General features: G+C 43.9%; 1 protein-coding gene across 1 annotated transcript in view; it reads left to right on the top strand.

Annotated features, from left to right (window-relative positions):
- USH2A (usherin) overlaps positions 1-15,237 on the top strand; it is a 635,462-nt gene that overhangs the window by 591,642 nt on the left and 28,583 nt on the right. The window contains 2 exon segments of the mRNA XM_037497740.2: positions 3,105-4,621; positions 7,206-7,527. Coding sequence (XP_037353637.1) covers positions 3,105-4,621; positions 7,206-7,527 — 1,839 coding nt within the window.

The raw sequence follows: 15,237 nt of genomic DNA on the forward strand, positions 1-15,237 counted from the left end.
GACAGAGTCTCATCTGAAGATGTGGAAGCAAAATGTTCCAGACAAAGTGAGCAGCAAACACAAGGCCTAAAGCCAAGAATGAACTTGGCATATTCACAGAAAGAGAAGAAAGCCAGTATGGAGGGCACTGCGCTGGGAGGGAGAGAAAGATGACATTAGAAGAGATGAGAGGAACTGGTAGAAGGTAGACTAGGCCCAACCTTGGAGGCTTTGATCAAGAGTTTGGAATTTACTGAGTTTGAGAAGTTACTGAAGGCTTCCAGCAAAAAAAATTGCCCAAATATATGTTTTTAAAAATCACTCTGACTGCTCTGTGGAAAGTGGACTAAAAAGAGAACAGTAGAGTGTGAAAGCTACTAAAGAATTCAAGGTGGGGACTTGATTAGAAAGGGGACTGTGAAGACAGAGAAATGGCAGTGGGTTGAAGATAGATTCAGAAAGTCAAAATGAGAGGTGATTATTAGACCTGACGTGAAACAGAAAGGGGATACTTCAGAATTACTTCTGGGTTTGTTCTTGGACCATAAACTGGGGAGGGAATACTGGAAAATGTACTAGTTTGAGAGGACAAGTCAGTAGTTGTAGGTAAAAGTCTAGGAATTTCTAGAAAGTTCTTCACTGAGATGTAGACATTTGGAATTTGTCAGCAGGTGGCTGATATTTAAGCCCATGGGTCTGGAAGACATCATCCTTGAAGAGACTAAATAGAGATGATAAAATCCAGGAGCCAAGCCCTGGTGAATACTAACATTTGGGGGGTGAAGAGGAAGGTGAGGAGCCTCCAAAGGAGAGTGAGAGAGGCATGAGAGGAAGAAGATGAGTGGTCAGTCCTGAAAATGAAGAGAAAATATGACAAACTGGGTTGAGAAATGAAGTCAAATGAGGGCAGAGGAGTCGCCCTGGGTTTGGAAAAGAGGAAGTGGTTTTGATCTTGACAAGAAGCTCAAGTGGTAAAAGGGGAAAGCCAGACTGGGATGACTTGAGGGAAGAACAGCAGGTGAGGTATGAGGGCAACTCTTTAAAGATGTTTGCATAAAAAAAAAAAAAAGCAGAAAGTAGGGCAGCATGTGAGGGAACCATGGTGTCAAATTTTCTTTAAAAATCAATAAAAATACTAGAGTACACTGAAATACTAATGGAATATGCCCAGTAGAGAGAGATTAATTGGTGACACAAGAGATAATGAGAGTAATGGCAGGTGTGAAATCTTTCAGAAAGACAAGAGTGATGGATCCCGTGCTCGGGGCAGAGGTACTTCATCCATAGCAAACAGAAGGCAGGAAAGTAATGTAAGTTTGAATTCACATGGATATGGTGGGGGGTAATACATAACGGGAGAACACTCCTTCCTCAGTGCTTCTACTGTCTCAGTGGAATATGTGGTTATGTCAACAGCCAGCGTGAAGGAGGGAAGAGAGTTTGGGTGGCTAGTGGGGTAAAGAGACACATTGAAATAATCACTCTGAAAAGTCAGAGAGTAAACATTTTGGGAAATAGAATAGGACTCTAAGTTGGTTATCACCTGCTTAGAATTTAGGGTAAGAAATTTGAAGTGAGACCCATCAGCATGTATAGGTATTTTTCTCCAAACCCAGGGGGAGCTTGGGTACAAAGGAAGAGCCAAATTTAACACCAGTTAGATATTGACCAAGATATTGACCAACGAGCAGCAAGAGGGCAGGCAGGCAAGATTCAGAAAAGACACTGTCCACCTTCCCTTAGGGGTATTGTCTTGCCCTAAGGCCCCAACAAGAAAATCCTACCAAAATACTACCACCCAACGTAATTAGATTACCAAAGATTTAAGATTATAGAAGATTTATGATTCTGAATAGATGTAAGCTATGTAATCTTAAGTAATGCTCATGTGTATCAAAAATCCGGGTGAAGTTCCTTCCCCTGGAAACACCTATAGGAAACTTTCAAGGCAGCTGTGCCCTGCTTGGGACTCTGACATGTGTCTCCCTCCCTTTTGGGGTTTCAGCATCCTAGGGGGTCACCTTGGACAGGAATGTATCTCACCTCTCAAGTGCACTGACTAGGACACCACTGTTTAAAAGCATTCAAGTTACTTCCCATTTTTCCTAAAGAACAAGGAATATATAGGATAAAAATGTGCTCTGTATTTGTTTAATTTATATGCAGGTGGTTTTCCCAGGACAGAAGAATCCTTTGCTCCAAAGTATTCTTCCATGGCTGGTAAGAGAAAACAGGATTTTTTTTTTTCCCATTGTCTGGTCATCAAAGCTTGTATCTATATATCTGCATGTGGGTGTAGCATATCCATGCATCTGTGAGGGCTGGTACACGCACTGTCAGCCCTGGCCCCTGGGGGGGGTGGCTGAGTAATCACTAGTGTCTTAGTCTAGTGTCATCTCCTATAAATAGCTTGGGAGAGAGAATGATGTGCCTGACTTACCATCCTCAGCCTGAGATCAGACTGGATAATACCTGCAAAGTAGGAGATTTACATACAATTCCTGACTTCTAAAACATAAAAATAGGAGGAAACCCCAAGAATACTATAGTTAGCCCCCAACTTACAATGATTCAACTTAATTGACTTTTCAACCCGTACATGGTGGAAAGGTGATAAGCTTTCAGTAGAATCTCTATGTCACGTTTTGAATTAGACATTTTGGTTTCATTTTCAATATAGTTTTCCATAAATAATGTGAGATAGTCAACACTTTCTTCCAGCATAAGCTTTAAGTTAGAGACCTTTGCTGGACCACGGTGACTGCAAGCATCTGAGCACATTGAAGGTGGCCAGGCTGTGATGTTCAGTAGGGTAGGTGTGTTCAATACATTTCAACTTGGAATATTTTCAACTTAACGAGAGGTTTGGCGGGACATAACTCCATCGTAAGTTGAGGAAGGTCTGTATTTAAGTCCAGGAATCAAGTCCAACAAATACATACTTACAAATATTCAGCCTTAAAAATAAAAAAATAAAGACACTTACACTCCCAAAATTAAAATCAGGATTTTTTTTTTCTGAACTAGAGGCATGAAAATGAGGAAAAGGGTTAAAGGGATGAAATAGCTTACTAAGAAAATCAAATGCCTCAAGTTGTTTTGCTTTGCCCCTCTCCTTCCTGCAGGCCTACCACGTCTTCAGGGACAGCGTGCTGGAGTACTCCGGCCTGAAGCGTCAGTTCCTCTTCCGACGCCTTCACCCCCTCACACTCTGCACGCTGACCCTGGAGGCCTGCACGGGGGCAGGCTGTGCACACGCGGCGCCCCAGCCTTCACGGATGGGGGAAACCCCTCCCCGCTCCCAGGTGGCTCCTGCCGTGCAGTCTGTGGGGCCCACCAGTGTGGAGCTGAGCTGGACTCAGCCTGTCAACCCAAACGGAAAGATCCTTCGCTATGAAGTGATGCGCAGATGCTTCAAGGAAGTAGCTGGGGGGAATTCGACAATCCCAGGGGAGGAAAAGATAGTTTTCACAGAATATAATACTGAAAGGGAGACCTTTATGTATAATGATACAGGTTTGCAGCCATGGACTCCATGTGCATATAAAATCTATGCTTGGAATTCAGCAGGCCAGACCAGTGGCTCGTGGACTATGGTAAGGACAATGCAAGCACCCCCAGAAGGTCTTTCTCCACCCAAGATAACTTACGTGTCTGCGAATCCCAACAAGCTGCTGATTTCCTGGATCCTTCCAGAACAATCTAATGGTGTCATCCAAACCTACAGGCTTCTAAGGAATGGGGTGCTCCTTCCTTTCAGCTTTGATGCTATGACTTTTAATTACACTGATGAGGAGCTGATTCCCTTTTCCACATATAGCTACGGGCTCAGAGCCTGCACCAGGGGAGGCTGCACCACCAGCAGCCCTGCCAACATCACTACCCTGGAGGCTGCTCCAGCTGGGCTCAGCCCTCCAGCTTTTCAGGTCATTGGGGCTACCCAAATAAATGTATCTTGGTCCCCACCATCAGTTCAAAATGGAAATATCATAAAATATTTACTACGGTGTGATGGTACAGAGTATCCAGCAGAGCAGGGCCTGACCCTGCTGGTCTCCCAGCTGCAGCCTCACACTCAGTATAACTTCTCGCTAGTGGCCTGCACGCTTGGGGGCTGCACAGCTAGCGAGCCCCAGTCTGCCCGGACCATGGAGGCCCCCCCTCAGTACATGGACCCCCCGAGATTGCAAGTCACAGGTTCAGCATCCATAGAAATCACCTGGAACCCTCCCAGAAATCCAAATGGCCAGATCACAGGTTATGAACTGTGGCGGAATGGAGCCCTGGTGTACACTGGTCTGGGCACTCACTATCATGATTTTACTCTTGCCCCGGGCATGGAGTACGGCTACACAGTGGCCGCCAGCAACAGTCAAGGGAGTGTCTTGAGTCCAGTCGCCAAAGAGCAAACCAGCACCTCAGCACCCTCAGGCCTGGAACCCCCCAAACTGCAGGCCAAGGGTCCTCATGAGATCATGGTGACCTGGGACCCTCCACTGAGGACAAATGGCCAGCTCATCAACTATACCCTCTTCATCCATGAGCTGCTGGAAAGAGAAACAAAAGCCATACACACAAACTCAACTCAGGAGCCTGCAGGCACACAGTCGCTAGTAGTGAGCCAACTGAAGCCATTTCACAGGTGGGTAGGCACCTCCAGGTGGCCTTTCTATCATCTAAGCACTCAGTCAGTTTAAATGAAGATTCCAGAAGCAAAGTTCTATGATGTCCCCAAACCCCACCCACCTAACCAACTCGTGGACACATCACCCAGTCCAAACCTGCTTGCGTAACTTCTAGAGCAAAATGCTCCCACGCTGGTGATTCCACACTGTCTGGACCAAGTGGCCCAGAGGAGGGGCCAGGTCCCTAAATCTCAGTCCCTCCTAGAAGCACACTGGCCCCTGGACAGCTCTGAGAGCCCCAGGTGGGTCACTGAATGGAAATGGATATTAAGTTAAAGAAGAAAAAAATACCAGTGAACAGGAGACTTTACCCTCCCATGCTGAGACCCACCAAAACTGGTTCTGGGGAGCCCTCTTCTTATGGAATACAGCTCTTCTCCAGGATATTGAGGCTTCTCTATTTCCTCAGTCTCCTAGGCCTCCCCCAGCTCTGACCTTGTGGCTTCTCAGGACAGTACTGCTTTGCTCCTGCCTGTTTTTGCTGTGCTCCTCTCTGTGCTCACAGATGTGTATGGGTGTGTGTTACCCTCCACACTAGGGAAACTTACCAGCAGCCCATAGATTACAGAATTGCTTGGCACTTTCCCCAGCACATTTTAAGTAAGTTACATCCCCAGAGAGAAGAGTAATAAAAGACATTTTATGCTTAAAATTTAGTAAAATGAACAGAACCACTTTAAAAATATAAAAGGCTGAAAGTGTTGATTTCCAACCACCATTGGTAAAATTCAGCCATTATTGTAATCTACTGGGGTGTAGATTGGGTCCTCCTATAATTATCTTTGATATACAGTGCTGTTGAAATGAAACACTCATGGTCTTTTGTGACTATCTGTGACAATTATTTAGGGTTGCATTAAATATTAAACAATAATTAAAACTTTCACAGGTAGCTTCCATGGTAATCCACATGCGGTGTGGCTGGATTTTACCTTCCCCTTGCCAGCACACTAAAAAGAGTCCACTGAGCTACAGTCTCTACATTTTATACCAGCTTCCTCTTTGCCTGACTGGTTCCCTGCAAGTTTCAGGGAAACTTTTTGAAACTCTTACTCAAAAAGATTTCCAAGGAAGAAAAAGATTTCCAGATGTGAAAAGATCACTTTTTTTTTTCCAAGACTAGAAAAATAAAGTTTGATTGATCACAAACCCAGCAAAGATTTTTAGTAGACAAGCGATGTCTTTTCATTATCCACAATAACTGAAGATGTAAGTGAAATGAATGACTTAAAACAGAATACCACTTCTATATGAAGATGGGGCTCATGTAGTTTTAGATTTTCCAGCAAATTATTGTTTACTGAATATTGCAAATTAATTAGTGTGTCCTTGCTGTCACAACCCCCACCTGGCCAGTCGGTGGATCACCCTAAGTGGCAGAAGGAAAATGACCCAGATGTTTTGTTGTTTTTTTTTTTTTTTTAACCACAGGTAATTCAGAAAATGCCTAGGGAAATCAAATGCTTAGGGAAATCAAACAGACCTCAGAATGTCTAACAGTCAGAATGGCCCTACATTACTATGGTTTCGTGGTCCTGTAAACTGGTAGCCCTGTGACCTTGCAGTGGAGATGTGCAGGAGAGGGACGAGAGGGAAGTGAGGAGCAGAGTAGAAAGAGATCACCATGCAATCAAGAATGGGGAGAGGAGAAACAGAAAGAAAGCAAGTAAGAGAACAGAGGGCAGAGAAGCAAAGAGGAGAGGCAGCAAACAGAAGCGACAAAGGCCAGAACTCAAAGAAATAAAGGGAGAGAGAAAGATGGTAGAGGCTTGCTGGAAAATTAGAGGGGCCGTAAAATCACTGGGGCATAAGAACAGAGGGAAGAGCTCTTACTGCAGCCATAGGCACTAGGTACTAACCCAGAGTCCCATTTGTGGGAAGGCAGTCGTCCCTGCTATGTGTATAGACCTTTCCATGTGACAGCAGATCAGCCATGAGGCAAAGCATAATTGATTGTTTGACTTGAACTAGAGGGTGATAAGGTGTCTCTGTGATTGATAATCTAGTGTGTAGCTGGGTTCACTTTGGCCCCACAAGGTCCTTGTGTGATGTAAGAGAGCCTGTTTTAAGATGTCAGGTATCAGGTAGGGGATTTATTACCACTGAGACCTTCACTCCACGAGGCTCCTTCATGACCTAGAAACATTCCTGAGGGTCTTTGAGCTTCAGATGCAGAAGTAGGAGGAGCCCAGGACTGCTGAAAACTGGTTCAGACTCCCAACATCTGCATTCTTCATCCTTCTATTCAGTAATCCAGCAGATACTTTCATGCTAGGAAGTATCCCAGAAGTTTATTTAGTCCATCCTTCCTTGTTTGGGGCAGGATTATGCCCACCCTTTCCACGCAGACAGGAGGCTTTAAAATATCCTCAAATTTCCATGGAAATAAGAATTTCTTGTTTGTTTGTTTGTTTAAAAGGTAGCTGTAAATAAGAATAAATGAAATGTATTTGTCTTTTGTGTATGTGTGAAAACCCTTGGCTTCCTACAATGGAAATCAATTTTGCCAGTAATGGGCCATTTCTGCCTTGTGTCCTGCAGGTATGAAGTCCGAATTCAAGCTTGCACCAGTCTGGGGTGTGCCTTGAGTGACTGGACATCCACACAGACCCCCGAGATTGCACCACTGCTGCAGCCACCCCCTCATCTAGAGGTCCAGAGGACTCCAGGGGGATTCCAGCCCTTGGTCTCCCTCCTATGGTCGGGACCCCTTCAGCCCAATGGAAAAGTTTTGTATTATGAAGTGTACAGAAGGCAAGTAGCAGCACAGCCTGAAAGATCAACTCCCGTGCTGACCTATAATGGAAGTGCCAGCTCTTATGTGGACTCAGAACTCCTGCCTTTCACGGAGTATGAGTATCAGGTAAGAGATGTGTATTAGTCACCACTCACTCTGAGATGCTCACGCATATCTACACCTGCTTGTAAAAATTGCTTACAATTTGAGAAACCACTTTAAAGAAACATGGAGCTGAGGAATTCAATAATAATCTTTAAAAAAATTGAAGCAGTAAATGAGGGGCAGAAGTCCATATTAATTTACCTTCTTCATTTTCTTGGTTCTTGATCCATATGATATATGCTTGCTATTCCTGTGTAGATTTCAGGCTAAGTATTTGCATTTCTTATTAATGATGTGGTATCCACCACCAAGCTTTCCTCTCTCAGCTTTGCCTTGCTGGGGGATACACCTACATAGAAGATCACTTTGTAAACATAAAAGCTTATGAAAAGCATGTGCTCCAGAAAGGTAGGAAATATTCTAGAAAATTCTAGAGGAAAACAATGGACCTGTGCATTGGGAAGATTTAAGTTTTTACAGGGACAGCCTTGAAAATAGGACTTCAGCTATCCCCACAAAGAGTTGTAAAAAATATTTTGAATGTACAATTGATTCATAAGTAACATGGCATGAGCTGCCTGGGTCCACTTACACTTAGTTTTTGGGGTTGGGGTTTTGTTTTCAATAAATGCCATTGCTTCTCCATAGCCACAGGATCCATAGCCACATTCACAGATCCAGCCAACTGCACATGTTGGTTGGTTGAGTTCTTGGATTCAGAACCTGCAGAGAAGGAACTTGAGCATCCTGGGATTTTACTATGGGGGCATGGGATATAAGGAGGTATCCTGAACCAATCACCCCTTGAATACCAACGGATAACTTTAGTTAAACTTTGGGAGGATCAAAATTTGTACAAAAATCTACATTGTTCCTGGGGGGAAGAGGCTGTATCCTGAAATCTGGGAGGGCTTCTGGTAGGTCTGTTTTGCTGTCAAAATGCATTATCCTTTTGTAATAGCAGCCCATTTCCGGTGGGGCGTGATCCCCCATGCCTGCTCAGGCCTGATAGGGGTCCTCATTGTATCAAGCTGTCTCCTAGCCCCGTGGTGGGGCTTGATCTCCAGCAGCATGACTCAGTTTTAAAAAGTGGAGGTGAGAACTCTTGATAAAGTAGCCCTAGCCTCAATCTGAAAGCTTTTCTTATTCCTGCTATTTCCAATGCCCACATGATTCTTCACCTATTCTTTTAATCCCATGTAGTCCTGGTCAATTCTCTTTTTGTTTAAGTCAGAGTCACTTTGTTGTATTTTCTCCCAGAGGAAGCTTGCTGATTGAATCAGCACTAAGTGCAAGCTCAACTTTTTAAGAGGAAACTGAACATTGAAATGCTCATCTTAACCAAAAAATAATAAACTCTCTATATCACCAGGAAAAGGAGAGCAAATCCATAAGTACAATTATTACTGGTGTCATTTTTAGTGTGAAAAGAGTATAGTTTTGGCTAATAATGTGTAATGTAAGAGACAAATTACCTAATGAATTTAGTAAGAAATGAAGCTATAAATAAATTATTGAAGGGTTTGGAAAAGTACACAGACATAAATCCATAGTCCCCTGCTCAAAATTTCAAAGCTAATCCTCTCTTAAAAGCAAAAGTTTGTTTTAAGTTTGGCCCAATCCACTTGACAGCGAAACTCAACATAAACAGACTTGAAACTTTGTAAAGCATTTATTTAGCCCATTTAATATAAGCATTTATATATTTTGCTGCATAAATATTGTGTTTTAGTACAAGATCATACTGGGGACATTACAAAATATACAGCATGTGAAATTTATTACCTTCCCCAAATCTAAAAAAAAAAAAAAAAATTATTTAAAAATACATCAGGCCTCGGGCCTCCCCGGTGGAGCAGCGGTTGAGCCCTGGGTTGCGAAGCTGCCCGCAGCCTCTGCAGCGCCAGTTCGATCCCCGGCTGCTCCCCAGCCACAGGAGGAGGGTCCCACATGGCGCACAGACCTCTTCTGCCGCCCGCTGCTCCCCTCAGCAGTGTACTCAGCAGTCCTTCTGCCTGCTCTGCTCCCCGCTCTGGCTCTGGTGGATTCTCTCACCCTCCTGCACTTCTGACTGTACCCAGTGCTCATATAAATAAATAAATAAATAAATAAATAAATAAATAAATAAATAAATAAATATTTAAAAAAAAAAAAGATGAAAAATACATCAGGCCTCACAGGCTTAGGACATTGATTGTGAGTCATATTGCAGAGGAACAAAATACCTATTGCTGTTATTGTTGGAGACAAAATCCTGTTAGAAACAGCCAGAACCTAGGTGGCCATCCTTTTGTTCTTTCTCGCCATCTTTACCCCTGTTCTCGATTATCTGGTCTCCTTTGTGAATAGAAACACGGCTCTGTGAGAGAGCAGGCCAGAAATGGCACAACATCCTTGGCCTCTAACTAGATTCAACTAAAAGATTAAACAACACGCTGAAAGCAAACCAATGATTGGTTTGAAACTGGCCACAGGGCCGTGAGAGAGACATCTTGTCACTGGACAAGGGGGCGGCCCCAAGGCCAGTCAGCCCACTCCCCGCCTTCCCCACAATATAGGAGATGTCAGGAGTGGAGCAGTCGCTGTGTCTCAGTCTTCACAAGTCAACCCAGAGCTGGGCACTCACCCCTAGGGTCAGGTACTTTACTGTGACCAGCAGAATGGGGGACCATGAGTGCAGAGACTGGGTGTGGAGCCTCCAAGTGTGTGAGTAGACAGTTCACAGAGCCCCCAAGTGAGGTTTCATGAGTGTACAGGAAAGACCTGAGTCAGAATTGAGAGCAGCTCAGTGCACACACCCACTGTGAAATATTTATTTTTCCTATGTGCTTCCCCCATCAGATGTTCACAGTTCACAGTTATTTCTCACATTAAAAAAAAGTAAGTGGAAATCATAGCATTGGGCAAGATACTGAATTTCTCACAGCCTCACATGTTTGCATAACAAATGGGTGTGAGAACTCAGCAATCTCGTGTGTCTACCAGGATGCCGGCTCCATGGTAGGGTGTCCTCCCACTGCCCCCGCAGGCCCCTTGCTAAAACACTTTCTTCCAAAAGGAAAACTGCCCAGGGAAGAGAACTCTCCTGTCAGTGAGTCATTCGTATGTGTAGAATGTAAATCCCAGCCCAAGGCCCTTCAGTGGGACAGGCCACCCTCCCTTGCCCTTGTCTCCCTCCACCTCTCCTCTGGGGAAGAGGCAGACCCCTCCCACCCCTCACCATCCAGTTCTGCGTTCCTGTGTGGCCGCTTGCTCCCAATGCTGGTTTCTGTTCCTCTCACCTCTACCCCACCCTTTCAAAGCATTTCCATATCACATTTAGAGAAAACTCACCGAGCACGTTTCCTGTTGGTTTTGGACTTGCATTTAATTAGGTATTAATCTCACTCACATACTTCTGAGCAGCACAGAGGTTTTTATTTGGTTAGTTTCTCCCAGAAGAACTGAGCTCTCCAGTTCCAACTCTCACAGTTCAAGATTTGAAATGATTTATTTATATCATCTGACTCAAGCAATGCATTTGTTCCAGAACTTTGGCGCCTGTGTGCTACTGCTTAGACAGAGGACCATCAGAACAGTCCCATGAATAGAAATCTAAATGCAGCCCCTGACCAGGGACCAATCACTTTTGCCCAGGGGCTTCGGCTCCATGATGGGGGGTTGGTGGGGGGGGTAATCATCAGCACCTGCGTGTGTGAGCATGGCCAGGAGTGCGCTCTGGTCGGCTCGCACAGATGCATGCCTCTTTCTTTTCCTCTCTCTCCTGGTGTCCTTTAGGATTCAATGCCTAAGCTCCCCTTGTTGGCAATTTTGATATTGCCTTTGAGACAAGTGACTCATGTGAGGATGGGTCCATTCTCCATGGCATGTGAATGTGGCCAGAATGTGTATTTCACTGGTGTTGATCCTCCTGTCTCCCTGTTGGAAACGTGTTTGCTGCACATAAAATGTTTAATGCAATCAAATTTTCTCCAACTGAATGAAGACAACATGTAATTGCCACCTGCCTTCATGGGTCTTCCCCAAGTGGCTCCTGTCCAGTGAGATGGCTGGGAAATTTAAAGTCACCTCAAACGCAGGCCTCATAAAAATACCCAGGAAAGGGTGAGACATGCTACTTGTATTTCTCTTTATTGACAAGTTGAATATTGAATGACTTGTCATTAAGTTCCCACCACACTTAGAGCGTGTGCCTAGTGATGAAGATCAGGGCAGGAGAGGGGCTGGCTTCTTCCAGATCCCCAACTAGATGCAGCAAAACAAGCCACAAACCTCTGAGTGAAAAAACGCACCACCCCATCACACACTGGGAGCAACAGCCTAGTGGAAAGGCAAATGAATTATGTTTATAGTGATACTGAGCAGCGCAACCCACAAAAGGGTGGCGGCTATATGGGGGGCCCTACAGTTGATGACTCAGGGCAAATGCCACATCTGGGACACTTGAGACCCAGCAATGCCCTGGATAAGGAGTGCACAGAGTTGGAACCCAGGACAAAGGGTGCTCTGATGGAAGCGGCAGGGGTGCAGAGCGATACTGCCTTGGTCAGAGGCTTCCCGTTACTGCCTTGGTCAGAGGCTCCCAGTCTAGAACACTTGGAACCTACATCAACACCTGTGACTTTTCATTGAAGAGGCAACTATTGGAAACCAGTGCCGGGATGTTCAAATTATTTGCTCCACACCCCAGGGCTAAAGTTAAAACCAAAATAACAGGAGCAAGCCCCCCCCCCCCACCTACCCACCCACCCAGGATAAGGCTCAGTGCTAGAAAAGAAAAGAGAACAACTCCCAGCCTGTTATCCCTATATCAGTTGCAATTCGCACCTAGGGCTGCTGCGTCTAGAATTCAAAAACAGCCAAGAGGTGGAAGCAGATGCGAGGCTATAAGAGACACTCAGACCAAGGAGCTGGCTCAGCAGAGGGGGTCACAGTGCCCCCCATAGCACAGGAGGAGCTTGAATCCTTGAGGCGACTGGAGGTGACCCTCCAGTACCCTGCTGCCCTGGTCCTTTTCACCAGTTCTCCATCATGTAAACGGATACAAAATTAACAGTCTGAAATGCTATCCCTGCCACCACCTGTACAAACTACAAATGAAAAGACAGAACATTCCACAAATGCTGGAGCAAAAAAATCACGGACTCTACTTTGAAACTTTCCTTTTTGATCAAATCTAATTGAAAAGGACTCAGAAGGGGAAAGATCCAGGTGAGGAAATCTGCAGAGCTAGCCTCGCAGAGAAGAGGGCAGGGCACAGAAGGGAGGCAGAGGCTGGATCTGGAGGCCAATGGAAAATATCTAGCACATCTCCAATCCTCACTTTGTGGTACTTTTCCCCCAGAGCAGACTGTGCTTTCAGACATAGAATCCTTTCTAGGCTAGAGGATCACTTGGCAAGCTTTAACTTGCCATGCTATGATTATTGATAAAAGACTAAGTGACTCTGATGGCTTAAGGAGGATTGCACTTAAGTACTTGGACCGAAGGTATATTTCCATTAAATTCTAAATAAATGTCTTGGTCTATATGAAGTAATCAAGTCCACAGGTGGAAACAGAAACCTTAACACGTTTAAGTAAATGAGATGCCGCCAATTGTAATCTTTAAGGAGATGGTTCTGACTTTCTCTTGCGAATTGATTTATCTATCTGTGGATGGATCTGATCATTACTAAGATGCCTATAAGCATCTTAGAAACTGTACAGTTCTCTGCTTGATGCCTACAGGCATATTTGTAATGGAAACTGAAAATAAAATTATTTTCCCTTAAAGAGACCATTGAATTCCTCCAGTATTTCCTTTTGCTCATGTTTTAGGGTACTTTGGAGAAAATCTAATTAATAATAAGCAAAATAGAGAATGCCATCCAACCACCCACTCTGGAAGTAGGAGCAAAGTTTCTGAAAGTCCAGACTTTCATTTATTCTAAATTTCCAACCTGAGAAATACCTGGAGAAAGATATACAGAGAGTGTGAGCTAAATTCAGAACTCTGTAGAGGGTTTTCAAATTAAAAAAAAAAAAAAAAAGCTAAATAGAACCCAGAAGGCAGTTACAGGATTCTCCTTCCTTCTCTTCCAACCTCCAGTCACTCTCTCCTGAATTTCTGACCAAAAAAAAAAAAAATGTCATTATAACCACTATTCATCTCATGATCACTCTGTGCTAAGGACTGTCTTAGGTACTTCACAGGTTTTAACTCATAATCATTTGAGAGAAGTGATGTTTATAATGAAGAACCAAATCTGAGGCACTGAGTAGTGAGGTGACCTGTCCAGGGAGGTACAGTGGAAGAATTCAAATTCGAAACTTGAGATTGAGGTTCCAAAGACCGTGTTCTTAAATGCTACCTCTGCTCGCTCCAAATTGCACTTGCACACAGCTCTGTAGCTTTCAAACTCTTCATAAAATGTGTCCACATGGGCTTGTCCACCAACCCACTCCCCAGAAATGTATAGAGCATCACTGCGTGTAAATCTCAGAATCACCCTGTGAGGTGAGTATTGTTCCTTCTGGATGACCAGGAGCCTGAACAACTGAGCAAGTTACTTGGTCAAAAAAGGGCAGAGTCAGAATGCAAGACTGATTTTTTGACACCAAGTCCAGGAATCATTGTTCTGACCCACAGCTTCTTCAAGACCCCAACCCCCACCCCCAAACCCAGTCACAAGTGTGAGCCCCTGACCCATCAGAGGGGAACTGTGTAGAATGGTCATCTGGACTGCAGCATTTATAAACTCTGCATCTTCATCAAGATATTTAAGTTCTCTAAGTCTCAGTTTCCTTAACCGTAAAATTGGAATGAATCGACACACGTTAAATTAATCTAAAGGCCGGAACACTGACACTCACATATAAAATTAAAATCAAAATTTTCATTATATTGTCACTAAAATCAATGATGTTAGCTTCAGTATTCCCCACTGATATTGAAGCCAGGTTTCCCTTCCTCAGATTTTAGAAGAGAGCTGTATTCATTTTTATTGAGTGACTCTGAAGAGGAAGACACTTGTGGCAGAAGACAACCATTTCTAACCAGGAAAATGTTTAGTAATTTCTTCAGTAGCTCCACATCTCTGAATTTCCAAAGTACCAATAGAAAGGAAGACGACACCTTTCTTTCCCTGGGTCTCGGAATTCAATTAAAATCATATGCCAACTTGCCTATTCCAAAGTGTCTGAGATGAAAGGAGCCTGGAATGCAGAGACTATTTCTGTAAAACTCTAATGTACCCAACAAAGTTCCCTGCAAACAGAGATGCTGAAAAAAGTCCATTTGATGATGAAAGGGTATCAGATAGGTAGAGAGGAAAATAGATAACTACTTAAAGCTTGTCAGCACATTATTCCTTTATGACTGAGGCCTGCAAGACTGGTCAGGAAAGAAAATAACCTTATAATCACATAACTTTAGATTTATTGCCTTCTTTTTAGCCATGAGCCTCTCTAACCACCACCCTGACAAAGTCCATTTTGGCATATGGCTAGTCAAACATATTCAAAAGCCCATGACAAGCTACCCTTTAAAAAGGCATTAGCCTGAGTACCAGGGGAAAATATACTCCAAGGTTGTAGATGAATTGATATGATTTCCTTGATTGTATCTTTTTATTTATGAGGCATAATTTATGAGAACTGGGGAGCAAACTGTAATGAGCGATGACTAACTACAGCCAAAGTCATAAATCAGAAGCAGTGAAAGAAGTGGTGATTTTGATCGAATCTATTG

The sequence above is a fragment of the Talpa occidentalis genome, unplaced genomic scaffold (genome assembly GCF_014898055.3).
Source record: "Talpa occidentalis isolate TD23 unplaced genomic scaffold, MPIMG_talOcc4v2.1 talOcc4.8, whole genome shotgun sequence".
NCBI lineage: Eukaryota > Metazoa > Chordata > Mammalia > Eulipotyphla > Talpidae > Talpa > Talpa occidentalis.